This window comes from Poecilia reticulata, linkage group LG19, assembly GCF_000633615.1.
Source record: "Poecilia reticulata strain Guanapo linkage group LG19, Guppy_female_1.0+MT, whole genome shotgun sequence".
Taxonomy (NCBI): Eukaryota; Metazoa; Chordata; class Actinopteri; order Cyprinodontiformes; family Poeciliidae; genus Poecilia; species Poecilia reticulata.
Window position 1 is genome coordinate 21,754,743 of NC_024349.1, and position 20,128 is coordinate 21,774,870.

At 38.1% G+C, this 20,128-nt stretch overlaps 1 protein-coding gene across 1 annotated transcript in view; it reads left to right on the forward strand.

Annotated features, from left to right (window-relative positions):
- The first annotated feature begins 1,911 nt into the window (after window positions 1-1,911).
- The window catches only part of abcc3 (ATP-binding cassette, sub-family C (CFTR/MRP), member 3), a 64,319-nt gene continuing 46,102 nt past the window's right edge, over window positions 1,912-20,128 (forward strand). The window contains exon 1 of the mRNA XM_017310712.1: window positions 1,912-2,305. Coding sequence (XP_017166201.1) covers window positions 2,228-2,305 — 78 coding nt within the window. The 5' untranslated portion in view covers window positions 1,912-2,227. The remainder of the gene's footprint in view (window positions 2,306-20,128) is intronic.

Genomic DNA, 20,128 nt, shown 5'->3' on the forward strand with positions numbered 1-20,128 from the left:
TAATTGTAGTGGTCGAGCACACCCTGGCTTATGAGTCTGTTTCTTTATACCAAAAGTGATGGAGTAAGCTGCCTGACCCGGAGAGGAGGGGAAGAATCAGGATGGAGTTTAGCATGACCAGTCAGTATAAATTAAAACACCAAGAAACTAGTCTTCAAAGACTAAGTGAGGTTTTGTTGGATTGTATTTGGAGCTCAAATCATCAGCAGAAGACTAAAGCGCAAACAGTTTGGACTAAATAACAGTTCCATGATTTGGAAAGTTGCAAATTAATATGTAGACATATGAATTTCGTTTTTTTTATATAAAACTGGAGATAAATGCATAAAAAGTGCATTCATCTTCATTTTAACCAAATACAAATATAAATAAATATGAACAATCATTATTTTTATATTGCAAAATGTACAAGTTCCATAAGGTTTCCCCCAGAAAACTTGCTTAGCCTGGTGGTTGGGCGCTAGGGCTTCACCCAGCGACTCGACGTTTTTTTGAGGTTAAAATGTTTAAAGTTGACAGGAAATTAGAAAATATCACTTGATAATTATGTGTTATTAAAAGATTGGAATATTACTATCTGAACACCAACTATAAAATCTTAAAAAATGCAAACATTTTAAAGAGACTATGCTTAACCTGGTGTTGGCACAAGTAGAGCCTGATAGCCCGCCAGGCTTAAAATACACTGGGGAAAACCCTGACGTTCCAGTTATGATTTAACCAGCAACATAATCAAAATGAACGAGAGGGCTGAAACTTCTACTAAAATAAAATAACAAAGGTTATTTTTCTTTGCTTTTCTTACAGCAACAGGGACACAGACCTCAAAAATGCAAGAAGGTGAATTTTACATAAATGAGAGGCATTCGTCATGGCGCCATTCTCTATCGTTTTCTAAAAACGTGTAGAACATCACTCTAGAGGGAGAGAAAATATTAACGCGGAAAAACATTTTAATTAGTTGCAAATCTCTCCAGGAAGGACCATCCCACAAAAGAGCTGAGTCAGCATACGAAACATTGAAGGCAATGAGAATAAACCCAAAGCACAGCCTGTCTGGAGAGATTGCCTGGACAGAAAAAAAAATCTCTCTAAAGAACAACACAAAACTCAAAAGATCTGGAGCGACATCTTTTGGAGAAAACCAAAAACACATGTAATATCAACTGTCAAGCATGGCGGTGGAGGGATGATGATCTGCTCAGACACTTGTTGATTGTGAACTGCTATTAGCAAAACAAGTGGATAACGTGGAGCTCTGCATTCAAACACTAAAGTAATATTTTCTTAAACACCTCTTTTGTACAGTAGTGTGTATAGTAGTGTGATTTGATATCTTGAAAAGCCTCAGAATTGCAATTAAGTTGTTTATTTCTGCTACTGTCATTTAGCATTTGAGGCTTGGTGGCCATTTTGGATTTCAAGTCAGGGTTAGTTCAAAATTTTTACTTTATGAAGAGATTCCAGCGATTTTTCTGAACACCTCTTTACTAGTTCCAAGCTATAAAATCATCGTTTCCCATTTTTATGAACGCACACCTGCGTCTGTCGGTGTTTTCTTCTTTTCGTGTAATCTCACACAGTCATCATGTGACTATCACTACTTGGAGGGGCCAGCACCATCTGTTGCAAGATGAGGTAGTTCTTTATGGTTTTTCTTGTTTGCTTAACTGAGTGTCACCTTCTGACCTTTTTCCAGAAGACTTCAGATAAATCACATGAGTTTAGATCATTGTTGTTTTGTTAATTTGGAGTAAAAATAAATATGAACAAAGCACGGTGTCCCTCTAACGTTATTTTTGTCMTGAGTCATGACTCAGCAATGAACCCGAGACTCCCGCTGCTGAKCACAGATCTGTGTTAGTAAGGCAAAGGGGCGGGGCGTGGGGACTCGGTACGAAGGGGGCGGAGCTTRGTAGTAAGCTGACGCCTTCCCTTTTCCATCGAGACAGAGCAGCCTCCTCCTGTAGAAAATTATTCTTGGCTGAATACGAATGACTTCTTCCCCACCCGATCCTCGTCAAAGCGAAAGGAGCCGACAGCTTCCCGAGACAGGACGGCTCGCGGTCGGACACGCAAAAAGGAAACCGGGAGCCCCCTCCGTCAGCGACGCATACCTGTCCGTGTGGCATGTGACAGCTCGCGGGCGCCTTGCCGCGTGAAGAGGGGATAAAGGACAGCGGCTCCGCAGACAGGACTCGACCTTTCCGCGTAGACCGACGGAGTAATGAACTCCTCCGGTGATACCCGTTCTCCCGCCACAAAGGAGATGGAGTGGCTGTGCGGAGCAAAGCTCCACTTCTGGGTGAGTGCGTTTCTCGTCACCGCTGCTGTATGCTGCTAAATAACASTCCCTCAGTGGTTTGGAACCTGAAAAGCGTCTGTTGTCTTTCCGGGTAGCTGAAGTATCTGTCGCAGCTCCTATAAATATCCCCCCTTCTCGCCCCCTAATTGCATTTACCGTGTTAACGAGCTCCCAGTTAATAACATGAAGACTTTCGTGTTGCCTTTACGGAAGACATATTGAAGCCAATGAATGTTCACTCAAACTTACATCTGGAGTGCGTTTAAAGCGCTTTGCGTTGTGCAAACGTAACTGATAAGTTCATTAGACAGTAGCCTTGCCAAGACTATTAGAGTGATAGCACACAGATAACTGCATAATAGGAAAGATAAGACAAAAAAAAGTCCAGGAGGTAGGTGAGAAAACTGATTTAGTGGCATTATTACTGCTCCCTCCATCATTTTGAGGCACACTTACATTTTAAATATCCCCCCGACACTCCAATGCAAAAAAAAAATTTGATTAAAGTGCAATAGACATTTTCATTGTAAATGTATATTCTATTACACATAATTTTTTCGTTTGGTGCAATCATAAAATTGTCCCAAAAACAACATAATAACAAATCAGGGCTTCAAGATGCATCTATTTTTGTTTAATATTGCCTTTAATATAAGTTAACTCAGGTTTTCATGCCTCTTTTGTTTTTTTTCCATGATCAACATCATCATCTTCACCATCATCATCATCTCCCCAACTAGTTCCATGAGCTTTAACATTTCGGCCATTAAAACCTGCATCAGGATTATACATCAAGGGCAATAAAAGTCTTAAGTGGCCATATACATACATATTTTCGTTGGGAGAGCGTTAATTTATGTTTTCTAAAAAAACATAATAGTGTGCCAAGTATTGCATCCAATCAGTCCTGTGCAGCTCCAATATTGGATACTGCAGACAGACAATATACGGTGCAGTCCGACAGTAAAGCTTAATTCTTTGTTGAGTATCACTTGTATGCAGTGATAACATGTGGAGGGTTTGCTCTTTTATAATCCATGAATTATTTTAGCATAGAGAAGCTGATGTGTGTTAAAAAAGTTATTTTCCACCTAACTCGCTCACCAATTGGTCAGTACAGCCTGTTTTTTGCTTTTCCTGACATCCATGTAAATCATAACACATCCAAACACCATGCTTGATAGATGCATTTGTTGTTTGTAACTGTACGTGTGCGTGTGTGTTGGATCTTGAGCTTTCTCCATCATTTTTCTACCGGTTCATTTTACCTGTCTATAATACATTTTCCCACAATTTTTCACAAAATTAATTTCTCCTTACCCTTATGATTAAGCTTTACATACACGCTTTTATCAGAAGGTTAAGTTRACCTCTATTGTCCACAGTACAAGTCTGTGTTTGAATTATATGAAAGGGTTCCTCACTGAAAAAGTTGTTTTATGGGAAGCGGTGACAAAAAGGTGCAGATGGTGGATAGAACAGAGTCTCACCTGTATGACGGATCCAGAATATTTGCAAGCTGCTTTTGAYGCTCATGATTTCAGGTATCTGTTTTGTTTTTGGAAGCAAAATTGGACGTCAAAATTTGGAAGTCAAAGTAGGGAAAATGACGTAAATGCAATTTTACAACCAGAGCATAGTCTTACGGTTTGCTCTGTTTTTTCTTTTGAGTTCCACACAATCATAGTTATGCATCCTTTTATTGTGTACATACAGTTCCTTTACCCAAGTGTTCATAAATTTTAATTTTTTGTCTCACTTCGACGTGTTTTATTTGTATTAATTTGTCGGATACATCATCCGATTGATAAATTAGCCCTCATCTAGTTAATTTTGGGTGATCGGCGATTGGCCAATACGTACATGTATTGAAACCGATCTTAACCCCCAATGACAGACTGCCAGATCCACCCATTAGGTCTACATCGTTGCCATATTCAGCCTCTTTTCAAACCAAAAACATTGCCATCGGACAAAATCAAAACTACAATCTACATAATTACGATAAAGGAAAGTGACTCATACTTTTCCATTTTTTCCCAAATGTCTTAAAATTGTATTATGGATTGGTGATAAACCAACTTAGAAAAACAGGTGGTTAAAGCACGGTGATTCTACAAAACATTGACTTAGTAAGTCAGTACGCCACAATTTTGAGATATTTTTTTGGTTAAAAATGTGTMATTTTTTTCCCACTCTACAGTTATGTACTACTTTGTGTTAGTCATACAAAATTCAATAAAAAAATACAACAGTTGACAGTAACTGAGTGCACTAATACTGTATTTGGTTTTCACACAAAACTACATTGTATAATAATTTCACTGTATTGCTCAGACAAATTACTGCGCTATTACATAAAATAGTATTATTAGTAATTATTAGTGGTGGAGAAAGTACCCAAAAATTTACTTAAGTAGAAGTACAAATACACAGACAAAAATGCACTCACGTAAAAGTAAAACTACCACATTAACATTTGTACTTAAGTAAAAGTAAAAAAGTACTGGCTTTTAAATATACTTAAGTATTAAAAGTAAAAGTACTTGCTGAATGGATTACCTAATCGCTAATATCATTAAGTGTACCGATCGTATTCGATTTTAATACTTTAGAAATGTGCCATTTTAATGAACAATGCCACAGATAAAGCATGTTTTTATTATGTTTACTCTGTAACATAATTTAGACTTGGATATGTGATTCTATGCATCATAATTTCAGGGATGGAAAAATCTTGTCTCCTCTTCAAACATGACATAAACTTCACTTTTTTAGCCACTAGTGGCATTTATTTTTAAAGAAATCCAACAGAAAGGGGATGGAAAGAAGGTGGGTGGGAGAGGACAGGCAACCAAGGAGTCAGTAGCAGTGTTGTAGTCAAGACCACCAACCCAAGACCATGTCAAGACCAGCACCCCGCGCTACATGACACAAAAAAATTWACTTTTACCTATCAGAATTACTTCTCAAATTGATCTGAAAGATCCACATTCCCATAAAACAAACTAGATATTAAATACTTAGAACTGAAATAAATTTAATCAGTAAAGATCAGTCCAGAAGAATCGGATCGTTCCTGAATATCGTACCACTTTATTGCACTTTGGTACCAGCATTGTCCCATATATGCGACACCTCAGTCAACACCTCCACACAATGATTCAGCGCATGAGTGACAACTTTTTTTCATCGCAGATACAACATGTGTTTCTGTACATCTAGCTTTGCTATCAACACGTCCACGGAGCTTACCTTTCTTTAAGCTTTCCTTCCAAGTGATGCTAAAAGTTGGACGAAGTCCCAACCGTCTGTGAAAGCGAAGCGTTGCTGATTTTACATGTCGCCATATCAATTTATGCAGCGCTATTATATTACTGACGATTAGACAGACATCTTCTCCCGCTCAGAGGAAACCACTGCGCATGTCTTGGAGCTCCACGTGCAAGTAAAGGGGGAGGGGAGGCGATGGGTGATAACAGACAAGTAAGTCACGTTATTGCTCGGATTTTACGGGCCACCTTAAGTCCCTGAGCTTCACATTTTAACGGAAAAAAAGAGCAATGCGACTTGGATGTAACGAGTAAAGCGACACTTTTGTAGAAATGTAGTGAAGTAGAAAGTACAGATACTTACTGTAAAATGWAGTGGAGTAAAAGTAGAAAGTACCCATTATTAAATCTACTTAAGTAAAGTACAGATACACRAAAATTGTACTTAAGTACAGTAACAAAGTACTTGTACTTTGTTACTTCCCACCACTGGTAATAGTAATAGTGTGTAGAAAGGTGTAGCCCGCTTTGTTTATCTTGGAGTGGCTGAGTCTTGCTCTAAAAGATGTATCAGGTTTTTGAATTGAGGCCCTCCAAACTGGATTTACACGAGAGGTAGATGACGTTCCTGGTTTTATTTTTCCTAGAATCTTGCAGCCTTAACATTCACCTTTCCTCCAACACCTGAATCACATGACTAGGCCGTTAGTGGGACTGCATGCTGGGAGATCACTCAGACATCTTGCACTAAAATTTAATCAAAACAGCCATATCAAAGTGCAGCAGTTCTAGAATTACATCACGYAAGTAATCAATTAATGTGATTAATTAGTATTAATTTAGTATTTATATAAATTGATCATGATTRATATGTCAGCCATTTTATATTTCTATTATTTCTAGAATAAATAGTAAGATATCTTTTTTTGTTGTTTTGTGCTGGATATGCAGATGGGACTTGGGTTTTCATTCATGTTGTCTAAATGATTGCAAATGTGAGCAACTGCTATGAAGGTTTATTTTATTTTTTTATCTCGCATTCATGTCCCCCTAACACCAATGTTTTGTTTCACTTCACCAAAGGTCACATTCTCCACCTCTGTCCTTTCTGCTGGACAGAAAAGTCAGCATATTTTCTTCCTGTCAGTATTTCTCAGGCAGCGAAGGGAAGTTGATGAGGCGTTGCACCTAATTCAGTAAAGAAAAGTCAGGAAGTGGTGACATAGAATAAATAAAATGCTGTTTTAAATGCATCCATTTCAGGCAAATAATAATAATATTTAAAAAACCCTGCATCGTTTTTTGGCTTCATCTTGAAAAGAAAAGCTTTTTTTAAAATCTGGGTTATTGTGGTTAGTTTCTATGTTGTAACATGCTTGTTACAGAAATCTTGATGGCTCTGATGACAATTTGAGCAGCTAAAATGATGTTAAGTTTCTATCAAACACCGGATTTCCTTCCCTCTCCTCCRTGCAGCCCACATTCTTTTCTAAATACCGCCTTCACCACGAACACATCACTGTGCTTGAGTGTCCAGCTGATTTGCCTCTGGGTAGCACCCGCTGTGAGATGTAACCGTTTTGTGAGGCCATGACAGGTGGCGTAAACTAGTTGCTGCTATTCACGTCCACTTCAAACAAACAGGCATCTGTAATCCCCCAGCTTTCAACAGTACATGCTGAGTGCAGGTCAGAGTTAATACTTAGGCTTGATCAATTGCCCTATTTACAGAGTTGTTCTTTTTAAGACGTCTAAGCAGCAGCTTGAAGTCCATTTGACAGCTCAAACAAGGTTTATATTAGGACAAACTGCTGCGTGTAAGATTCTCAGAATATGACACCCTTGAATAAAGTTTTTTTTAAATTTATTTGATAGGGACAGACACACATCAACATAGACAAACTGAATAAAACGGCAGTCCCATGTTTGCATCATGGTGCAATAGCAACAGCTAATTCGCAGCACTTGTCCCTAGTTGGGCTTTAAAGAAGTAACTCTAAAAATTGAAGCGATAATCATTTAAAATAGCACAACATAATGTATACAACCTGAACAATGTAAAACATCAAAAATGGGTACAGTTCTGTTTTTGACATAACTAGAGTTTTGTTTGATTTTTGAACGTACTTAAACTGGTTACAGACTTTAAATGAACAAGAAGTGAGTTCCAAACTGCAGATCCTCTCACGGACAGAGCACTTTGAGCAAAAGTGGTTCTTCGAAAGGGGACCTTACAATTTCCATCCAAAGCTGCTCTGGTAGATCTGCTGTTGCCCTACCTCACTTCCTCCATGCCCCGACGTTTTCATCAATAGTTAAAGCTGCGTACTGCATGTTTTTACTTCTTTTAATAAAAACTGAAAAGTAATAATTTCTACAGTTGTAGAAAAAACAAGTTGCAATTATAATAAACTAATGTTATTTTATCCCTCTTTTATACATACAGTTAGCTTAATGAAGAAATGTAGACACTTGTCAGACTTTGTAGTTTTAAAATGCTCATTGTGGTAAATATTGTTTTTTTCCTGTTCTGCTTTTTGGTCTTGTGCAAGAATACCGGGGATTCCCTCTGAAAATGCTTATACCTGCCAACTTTAATTGTTCAAACACCAGATATGCCTTATTGTGCATTAACACACAAAGTGCAAGCCATCTCGGTACTACTGAATAGGCTAACATCCACGRTCTTCGRCTCTTAGCGATTACAGCCAATCAGCACCAAGGAAAATGAATGGTACTCCTGTACTGGGTGGTTTGACAATAGCGTGTCAAGTAGCATTGTGTCTGGATATCTCRGCTTYCCAAGCTGCATTTCCCCTTCCCAAAATCCAGAATATTTTAGATTGGTTTTGCAAAAAAAAAAGCGCAAATGGGTGAATTTTCCACAAAAAAATTCACCCACAAATGGGCAGATTTACCCATTTGMAAATGGGTAAATCTGCAAATATCTTYTYTATTTTTTTGTTTACCATCCCACGGTCCTAGTGTGACTCACAGGAGGAGCAGATGTCACGGTCAGACAGCGTGAAAGCAGGGGTGAAGTTTGTCCCGTCAGACCGTCAGTTCCCGAAACCACACACAAAAAAACCTCGTAAAAGCAAACTTGTTCGATCCAAATGACCCCATCTCTTTAAAACATCAGGAGGCTTAAAAATGAAGCAGTAGAAACAGTATGGCAGTTTTCAAACARACTTTTTGCTACCCATTATTACCCATTGYTTTATTCATGGTAATATAAATTGTAGTAAAACCCTGCATGATTTAGGTATACCGTTATCTTTTATTTCACCAACATGTTTCTTCTAATATTAACTTTTAGACTGGTCCAGCCAAAGCCCTGCATAAGTCTGCCAGAGAGTCAGTGGAGAGAGGGTGATGTGAAGCTCAATGTGAAGGAAGGAGTGTGATGTTGTTAAGCTTGTCATTAAAGATAAATTGCCAAAGTACCATTATAAACATGCAAAACCCTTGTCCGCAGTTATAGGAAGGCTTTTACTGTTCAACGTTTCAAAATTCCTCTCRGAAACAAACTTCTTGGTTTAAAGAAAATCATCTGGAATCCAAGTCTGCCAGGGGTGTTAACAATTATGGGCTTAACTGTGGTTCCTCAGTGAAATACGCTGTGTGTCCCGTCAAGACAAAGAGCTTTTGAAGTCTTGCCCCAGAGGGAGCGTTTGCTTGTCATTCCTCATTTTAACAAGATCTACATGTTCATCTGGGCTCGGCTACAGCTCTAGTGATGTTGCAGTGAGTTTCCAGAGACTGCGGGGGACGGCCCTTCCCCACGCAGTTCAAACATGCCCAGAAAATCATTGCGTTTGTTAAGGGCATGCTCAAGTCAAACCCAACCTAAACAGGTTCTGTTAGGGGTTGGCGTTGGGGACAAGAGAAGGCCAATCACAAACAATGTCTCTCCTTGTTGGTTGGTTTTTAACAGCTTTGAGGTGATATTGTTATTGCCTCATTGATGCTCAATAAGGGTTGTAGTGAAGCACAGAGGTTTTCTGAAGAAATGCCTTGAAACTGCATGGCAAAGTATGTCATAAACTCGGCAAAGACTGCAGCAAGATGCTCTTGACCAAAACRAATCTGTCTAACAATACAAATCTACTGTTCAGTGCAACTTAAGTTCAGCCATCTCTCTTAGGAAGTTACCCAATGTGATTATCCCAAATTTCAAGGAGTAATGATAGGCGAGGCAAAGGAGAGAACTACAGAGAAAAGCAACCTTGTGGCCCGTTGTTGATATGGAGGAGAAACTGCAGAGAATCTGCGGAAAGGACACTTGTTAGTAGTTCCCCTCACAAATCTGGCAACAAGAAAGCCATTGTTATGAGAAAGACATGAGAACTCAACTTAGCAATTTGCTATAAGCCATACAGAGGATAAATTAAAGCTACATTAACACAGCAGGCAAAAGCGACCCAAATGTGATTATTTTTTCAATTTCCGATTTGGATCAATTTCATTTTTCCCACTTTATTGTCTTTATATATTATTACAAATGAGAAAACTAAATGTTCTACAAAACTTGCTCTGATTTTTGTCCTTTCGGGGAGTTGACCTGACACAACAAAGTCCCAATAATTACAAGCTATAAAACATTCTTATAAAACAAGATGGTGGCAGGCCCAAGGAAGGCTCACACTCTGAACTATGGAAACCAGAGGAGTGCATTGGTGCAAAAAGAAATAATAATACAAATTTCACAAAGATAAATCTTCCATTAACTGAAAATTTGACTTATCACCCAGCCCCCTTTATAATTTCATGGGGGCAGCTTTGTCACAGCAGTCTGAATGGCCCAATTATGATCTTTTCACAAACATAAAATTTTTCCCACCTCCATATGTATAAATAAACCAATTATTTGCACGATGTGGTACGAAATTGAGTACGTATGCAATAGTTTTCAAAGTGTCTGCAGTCAAAACGGTGATGTTGCATTTTATCAGTTTTTTACTTCATTGATGTGAGACTTGCGTCTGGCTTCTTCTGCACCAGAAGAAGCCAGATGTGGCAATTTCCTATGTGAATAATGGCTGAAGAAAGCAGTGTCGACACTTGGCACACTTTGTTCGTACTTCCCTTTATCTTGTTATGAAATTGTGACAATATTATATGTGACGACGAAATCCATGATCACTTACGTAAACAATGCGTTGAGGTGAGGCGTCTGTGTTCTTCTGCACATGTGGGTTGCTTTTAGCTTCTAAACTKTTCACACAAAAGTCTGATTGAGGTTGCATTTAGTTGGTAATATGAACTACCAACCCCCCAAAAATTTGTGTTTTAGCAAAAAAAAAAAATTTAGTAAGTTCTTCTGTTTGCATGTAGTCAAAGAAAGGGATGAAGCATGTTCATGTTTTTAAAATCACCCAGTCAAAGTCCATAAAATTAATGTTTGCAGATAATTTCCGTGTACTCTGACCTAAATTGAGCTACATTGCAAAGACAAAATGGCCTAAATGACATGCAGAGTCAGTAGTGACATACCCCAATGGACTAAGGATTCGCTGTGAAAGGCAAAGAAGAATTGTCAAAAAAAAAATCTCAATCTATGCATTGCTTTCCTTCCATTTCAGAATTATAAACTGTGTTGCATTGCTCCCTCACATAACATATTAGTAAAATACATTAAGTTGTGTGGGTGTAGCGTGACACAATGTGGAAAACTTCTRCCAGACGTGTGTATAATTTAATAAACAGAATGTTCTCTTCAAAGGCGTCACCTGTTCACGGATGAATGCAGAAGCAGACGGAATGCATGGCATGTAACGCAGACATTRCCAGACTCACCCGAAGCCTGTTCATCAGCAGCATTATACACTAACAATTCAGACTGTCAACAGCATCTTGGATTACAGTCAAGCTTCACTTCACTGGCTGCCTGTATATTTTAGGATTAATTTAAAAWTTCTTATGTTTGTTTTTAAATCACTACATAATCTTGCCCTGGCTTACCTCTCTTGAGCTTCTTCACCCCTACGTACTCTTATCGGTCTCTCAGGTCCGTAGATCAGCTGCTCTCGGAGGTACCAAGATCCAGAAGGAAGCTCAGAGGGGACGGGGCTTTCTCTGTCATGGGTCCTAAGTTATGGAATGACTTGCCCTTGCAGGTCAGAGAGGCCCCTTCACTGTCCACTTTTAAAGTTYGTCTTAAAACCCATCTATTTTACTTGGCTTTCAACTCCAGCGGGATCTAGTTTTGAATTGTATGTTTTTGTTTTTAAACTCTAAGTTTTTATTTTTTTATTGTTATGTTGTGTTTTAATGTATAGCCAGCACTTTGTATCAGCTGTGGTTGTTTTAAAGTGCTTTATAAATAAAGTTGGTATGGTATGGTATGGTAAGAGGAAGAGCAGCCTTGACAGGAGACGCAGGGAGGGGCCGCTCTTTGATTCATCTGCGGGCATCAGGGTCTGGACACGGCTGCAGCCGGAGCTGAATCGAAACGGCGAAGAGGAAGTCGCTGCGGTACGACGAGTTTTTGTGACACGTTGGGTTCTGTGGAGAAACTTCCCTACAGTTGCCAAGCATTTTCAGGATCAGTTTTGCTTCTTTTGTATATTTAGAAACGTTGCGTCACTTCAGTTTTCGATTTTGAAGAAAAATCTCTAAAATGTTGCTGACTTCAGTAYTGCTAACCAGAGATAAAACCTGACACAGAGAGAGAGGGAACAAAGGTTGTGAAATATGTGTTTTCTGTATTTCAAAATTTGAAGGAAGGAGCGTGATGTTGTTAAAACTACAGGTTATGAAAGCAGAAGTAAAGTGGTTTAAATTTGATGAATACATTTATCTTATGTATTTTCATAGTCAAAATGACATTAGTTTATGTCATGATAACAGATATTGCTGGACGATAAATTGCAACAGTAATATTGTTCTTTTGAGATCATTTTCAAGTAATATAACGGTAATGGGAAAATAATGCAACACATTCTGAGATATCAATAAACTAAATTCTAATGAACATTTAAAACTGGAAGACATTTCAAATATCTAAAGTAAATTAAACAACAAAACAAAATGGTGCTAGTGGAGACTAATGCACCAGACTGAAGACTTTTGTCTTCCAGGTTTTGATAGAGACAAAAGAGAAAAACAATAMATTGTGAAAATGGAAATTATTGAGGTTGTTTTAAATTATGTGATTAATTGCTTTATTGCTTATTGCAACAGGCCTGCAGTGGATCTACTTTAATTAGTTCAATTCTGTCAGCGTCTAGGTTCAGAAAATCCTCTGATGCACAGTTTAGTGTTTTGTCTGAAACGCCTGAACAATGGTGCTAATRATTTCCATATCAGTGTCAATGAGTTTAGCTGGCAGCACTTCCTCTTCTAGAGTCTCCATCCTCCCATTCTGAGTGGAGATAATTTTACAGCTGTTTCCCCTCATAAACCTTCACAGACTTAAATCATAACACCGATACTTCCTCAATTCTTAATTAAAAATATACATATTTTAGAGGTTCTCCAAGAAACTGATCAGATGAGTTTCCGCTTGACTGAAAAGTCAGAAACTCAAAAATCCAATATTTTTCTGATTAACACACACATCATACTGAGGCATTTTTTAAATGTAATTTAAAAAGGTCCTTATTAATCCTTATTTGGCAGATTCAAACTGCATTTTATTGCTAATATGTCAAAGGACTAAGCACCTTTCCATGTCTTGTTTTTGTAAATGATTCTTCTGRAATGTTTTTCAAGAAGTTGCTTGTTCTGTCACTTTAAGTCTACAAACACAGTCATGGTGGGACTTCACCTGGCGAAACTAATGTGAGCTGTTATGATTCCTGTATGTGAAGATGAAGATTATGGGATGATTATGTGATTTAAATAATTRGCTAACACTTATTGCACTCCAAGCAGAAATTTGCGGTATGCATATTATGCACATTTTTTCTTTGCATTGTGTTGCAGTAAACTGACTGGCCAGCCGTTTGCTGCTAACAAGGCTGAACTTGGCCTCTGAGCTTCCTGTTGGTGCTAAGCTAAAGGGCTATTTCACAATCTAAAATGTTTAGTCTGATCTAAAAACAACTKGGATGTTTGAAATTTATGAAACCTTTATTCTATTTGTGAAAACACAAATCAATGCTATGTTGTCACCAGAACAACTTTAGGATTATGCTAGAAAAATAACGTTATGTTGTGATAGCTGGACTGGAATATTCTACAGACATTCCTAAAAACACAGTTTGTGAAACTTTTACTTAAAAAGTGGGATTTTTTTGTGTTCTAATTATATCTTTTAAAAAAAGGTATCTTCTTGTTTTGGTGAACCCAATACGGTCTACTGTCTTGTCCTACCAGCCGATGCATCCTCATTTCCCCCTACCCTATTCTTACAACCGATGTGTGAAAGCTCTGTTTTACACCTCCTTGTCTGCGCTATTGTCCACTTGACTGCAAAGCCAGTGTGACCTAAATCTCGACAACGGTATCCACCCACTAGGGGTCCCTGCGGGACCAGATGATGAGCAGAAGAAGAAAACAACAGCGTCATCTGCCAAGAGACTGTGGCAAAATCTGTGCATCTCTGATCGGGACAAAGTTCATCAGATCAGTAAAATATAGCATGAGCAGGCCATGGAGAGAAGTAGGAACATTGAGAAACTAAAAAACAAAATAGTGGAAAACATATTTTAAACCTGTTATGTTGTTAAAGTATTAATTTCATTATTTAGATGTGCAGCTTTAAATTAAGATACCAAGCAGACAGASTGTAAGACTTGGGAGATTGTGGCTTTTTGACTGTTTAGATTTCTTAGAAAACAACATAACTTTTCATATAAATTGAAAGCATAAACTACCTCATCTTATTATTTACTTTACAAATCTGTATTGAGTCAGTCGTGTRGCAGGAACTCAAGAAGCAAAGCAGAAAGGTCTAGGTCATTAGAAACGGCAAACATAGTCTGAAGGAAAGGCATTGTACTTGTTGGGTTTATAGAAATGTCTGAGAAATTYGATATAATGAATGGTTCCAGTCACCAGGTGAGAAACCGGCGAATCAATACGCAATAAAAATTCAAAGGTTAATAAGGAATTTCCCCATTTTGCATTGATTTCACTTCTAGCTGCATTATAAACTACGCGTTCTTATCTAAGGTTAAGTGGTAGCCTAAAACTAATATCTCTAGTTTTACCAGCTAAGGCCTGTTCCAYCAGGTTAATTGTTTGACTCTTCTCAAATTAACTTTTTTTTCTGAATGACTCCCCAAAATGGATCAGAATCTGGYGCCGCATTTTGGCCACAATCTGTCTGTCGCTCCAATATTCTCTGTAACGTCGTAACTTCGGGGAGGACGTTTATTATTCCTTGGCATTGAATCTACAGGGGAGAGTACACAGCAGACATATTGGGTTTCCAGCATTTCTGCTCCGACACGAGTAGACACATTACCGTCAATAAAAGCCCTCTGTGATTACGCAGAATTTACTGATAGGCCAGCAGTAATCTTAAGACAAAACAATGTCGGTGACTGTCTCTACCTCTGACAGGGTTCTGTCCCACTGGTCAAACTCATCATTATATTTCTGTTGTGTGCTCAGATCTTTGCAGCTCTTCTTGACTGCTATGATTGAAAACAGGCGGTATTTGTACCTAAATATAACGCATTACTGATGAATCGACATTCTGTCATAGTCCRATACTTCAATAAAATCAGTCCAATAACACTCTACGTGTGATTGTGACTGTCTTACTTAACTCTCTCACCAATGACCTTCTACACTCTGCACTCTCTACTGTCTTCTGTGTGTTAAGTAAATGGAGATTKTGCAGGTCAGKTCAATATGCTTCCCTAGGGTCTACTATCATCTAACATGTAACCTATGGGGTGTAGCTTTATCTTAAGTTTCCACACATCCATCTGATTTGACATCTCCAGTCTTTGGTAAACTCGCTCCTTGCTCCTGAGGATGTTTTGATTTGAAACAAAACTTAAAGAAAAAGCCTTATAATCTGGCAATACAGTCAGACCCCTGGTAGTCATGAGTTTGGAGCCACAGCCACCAGCAAATAGCTAAAATCTTCCATTTAAAAACACTTGGAAAAATCTATTTCCTTATTTTTAACTATAGTTCACCGAAGTCCGGTCTTGGGGGTACAACCAATCAGAGCCTCCAAACTCTTCCGTAGCATTGTGCCTAGGTTTTCCTGCTAACTAACTGGAATTTTCTTTCAAATATTTTAGATGAAATTTACACACAAAAAAAATCAGTGAAGWGGCAAATTTTTCATGAATTTGGGTTTACATTACACATAAAAATCCACAGATAGATCCACTGTAATGGGGTTCCAGCTGCTCTCTTTATACACCTTTATCAGGATCCTGGGAATATCTGGCCCAAATAATCTGAACACATCATGCAAAAGACCCAGAAAGTTGGAGGATTCTCTCTTTACCATCAACATGTGCAGCCTGTAAAATACAGTTTTGTTTATAATTCAATGATTTAAAAAAAAAAACAAAAAAAAAAAACATTTCTGCACAGAATGTGGCCTCATGACTCACTGAGAAAGGGTCGGAATTTCTCAAAYCTGGTGAGGCTGATTATTTCAAAAAGACCCCGGCCAATACCTTGGATTGACTTTTATATCCTTATTTAAATATCAGTCCACGTTAACATAGCATAAACAACTGGCTGCGACTGTCAGGATATGCCTTGCTTTGTGTGCTGACAGTGGGAGTTTAAACAGATTATTCTTTGCCAGCCAACTTGCAAATTATGAAGAGGAAATTGCTCTTTGTCAAATTAATGACTTTAGTTATTAGGAGAGAACATAAATCTGACGAGGTCAAAGCAGGCCGAGCACATGTAACACCAACCCTGACAGGCGGAGATGGCGTTCCTGTTGTGCTTTAGCTGTGTTCAAATGTGACATTGTTGAGTTAGCAAAGTTGTACATTTTAGGCTGTGCTAAGAACAGAATGGAGAAATACTTGGTGCTATTGGGGTAACTCTGTCAKGTCAGGGAAGATTTGCCTCTCTTCCAGGGTTTCTCCGTTTGAAGATAATGATTCTAACTCTGGTTCACTACAGCAGAAACAGCTGTGTAATCCTTTTCTAGTCTGATACATTTCTCAGACTTTCTTTCCCATCTGTTTTTTTTTTCTTTCCTCCAATTGCGTCATAATGAAAATGTTGGATTTCCTTTTGCCTCCTTTGAGTCCAGCATTAAAATTCGAACGACGAGGCAAATGTAGGCTTTCCCCTTCATTTTATGGACAAACGGTTTGATAGCATAGTTGCCAAGTAACCAGCTCATTCAAACCCGTTCAGTGACACGTGTGGTTRCAATCAGTAACAGAAATTTTAAAGGCCACATTTCAGTCTGGTTTTCCTGTCGATACCTGCATGCTCTGCAACTCTCCTCCAGAGGAATAAAGAGTCGCTGGAGAGGAAATAACTATAGCTACAGTTTAGTTGTGTCATCTTCATCTCATAGCAACAGGAGGAGGAATGAAAAGGCGCGACGGGCCTCGCTCTGTCGTCGCTGTCTTTCAGCTCTCTGGGATGCCTGAACTACACTGTTAGACAATAATGGTTCAACAGCAGCTTCCCCCTTTTTCGATGATTATCAGTAGAAATTATGTTTCTACTTTTGCAATTATGTTTCCCTTTGTTTTTCTAAACACCCTTCACACATTTCCTCTTAATGCGAACTATACTTCTCATTTTGTGCTAACTTCTTGAATTATGGTTCTGTAGCTTGATATTTGCGGGTTAAGCGTTCCACAAATGCTTGAGCAGTTGCAAAATCATCTGCCACTAATCGTAAAACACAACTTTGCATCTAATTTAATTTAWWTTTTTTTTTCTTTTTCTTTTTTTTTTTAAAAGGGAGTGTGTTTATGCAGCAAAGCTGCCTCTAAGAATACTTGGAAGTTCACCCAAAATGYGAGGAACTTGTGTCACTCAGACTTATGTCTGTACATTAATTTTAAACCTGATTAAAAACTTGTTCTAGTGGTTTGGGTGTGAACTCTTTACAGCAGTCAATCAGTTTCCACTCCACCTCCTCCTTTGTGTGGTTTGGAAGCATAGTTTTAAATTTCAAATTTACGTTTTTTTCTTGCTGCTCAGTGGAACTGGGGGAGGGGGAGCTAACAGGATTTGCTGCACAAACAATTCAAACGCAGGTTTGAGGGTTCAATAAATCCTSGCCATAAAAGCCAGAATAAAATAAAAATGTTTCATTTTGTTCTAAAGCTTTGAGGCACATATGACTGATTATAATCAGAATTGCTTCGTCTGGGTTTCTGCCTCAAACAGAGGAATCGAAATATGAAGGAATGTTGTTTATGAATGATATTGGGATGGAGTGGGAGATGGATAAACAAATTTTTGTCTCTTTTATTTAGCTTCTCTATCTTTTCTTTTTCCCCTTTTTACCTCTTCCTCACATCTCAGGGCTCAAAGGAAACATGTTGGGTAACTAATAAGGAAGGAATGGTGCTGCRTGTGAGATTATGAACTATACATCTTGCGACATTAAGTTGAAGACATRCATAACTCCTTTTTTAAATTTTCTTCCGTATCGGTTATCACAGCTCCATCTGTGGCTCTTGTTTCTCTTTTGGACAGGAAATGATTTACTTCATTTCCTGTCCAAGCTGTATTTTGTTTGTATAAAATTCTCGAATAGTTAAATTCCTCACATGATCTCTGCCTTCGCCGAACTGGCCTCAGATAATATAAACTATTTACATTGATGTAATTTCTTGCCTTTTTCTCCAACTCTTTGGCTTTGCTTCCTCTGTCTCTGCTTCAAATCTTTCCAGAATAATTTGTTTCTACAAATAATTGGCCTGTTTTTAGAAGCGCCTTTGTTTCTAYGGAAGACTGATCCTGCCAACATTGGCAATAAAAGTAGGAATATATAAATGGCTTGAAAGTGTAATTAATGTGGGAAACATTGTATCGAACAATGAAAAATATAAATCTTTCCCAGCTTGGATCTTGATATTGGCCAATAGGTGAGAAGCGGGCTCTGAATGCYCTCCCACTAGACCATCTTCTCCAATGGTTAATTTAGCGCCTGCAAAGATTCAGAAGGAAAAACTAAGTGCAACATGAAGGGGAAAAAAGGTAAATTAGAAAAAAACAGAAGAGAAAATGACAAAAGGAAATACGAGAAAATAAATCAATGAATGATCTAAGAAAGTGACAATAAATAAAAATTTGAATAAGACTAAAAATCTTTTGAAAAATCAAAAAAATTGAAGATTAAACAATGTTAAATCAAAACTGTTGGAAATTTTGCCACACTGTAATCAAATAAGTTTGTAAAGTTCTTATTTATTTTTTGTTGGAATATTTGCCACATTAATTTGTCTTAAGATATTGTTTTATTTCTTTAATGATTGCCGATGTTGGCAAAATCAGTCCAACATACGTTTTTCTTTGCACTGCATCTACATATCTTCAGTAGTTTAGACTATCATGCGTGTGAATGTGCGAATGAATGACTGACTGCAGTGTAAAGAGCTTTGGAGTCCTCTGACTTAGTTAAGCTCTATATGAAACAGTAAAGGCAACAACTGGGGATTTAGATAGTCCTACTTAGAGTTAAGCCTCTGTCATTTTCAGCAATTGCTAACTTACTGTCAGGTGTGCAGTGTCTCACAAAAGTATTCACACAATTTGAACTTGTTCACATTTTTTTAATATTTTAAACAGGTTATTTGATTTTTCTCTTCATTTTTCTAATGCCAATGTATTAGCAAATTTTTTTTAATGATTTTTTTTTTTTTTGTAGAGCATATTTGAAATACTAGAAATACCCAGTAGAAATGCTGCTAGACATGCTTTGACTGGTGGTTGCAGAACCAGCCAATCCAAGACCACCATTATTTTTTCCTTAATGCTGATCGGCTGAACCCTCAAGAGCAGAAGATGTGGGCTGTTAGTTTATGCCKTATCACAAAGTTGGTTTCCACTGTGCGTTGTGACACACATATTACGGTATATTTCTATGTTTGAATTATTAAAATAGAGCGATATAGAGAAGGTCTCAAGTGAAAAGAAAGCCATGAGACGTCAAGCTGAATTTGTCCATTTCGATACCTAAAACTAAAACGTACCAAATTTCTATTTTTGTTTAGTCAAGCAGTCAAAATGTTTTCCCTCGGAATGGGTCTCTGAGGTAGACGCAGACATTTTTATCTCTTTTCTCCACTCTTCTTCTGCTCACTCACTTTGTGGTGGACACGGGTTACTGATAGGAGTGGTCTGCGGAGCAGGGGAGGTTGGCAGCTGTGTTTATCTTGGTTCTGCCTGTGGGCGGGCTTTCAGACGTGTTTGTCCAAAGAAGCGGCACTWGGGGTCWCGACTCACTGCAGTATGAAATATGTTTACTTTATCTTTCACCTCCGAATGGTTTCCGCTGTTCCTATTGTTCCAACAACCTTAAAGGATGAGTCACAACTATTGTACAAGTTTTAACGTGACRGAGTCKCGCATTAATGCTGAATCACTGTTACAACTCATGGAGTGTAGCTGTAAGAGTTTAAGTTCATTCATAGTTCACTGG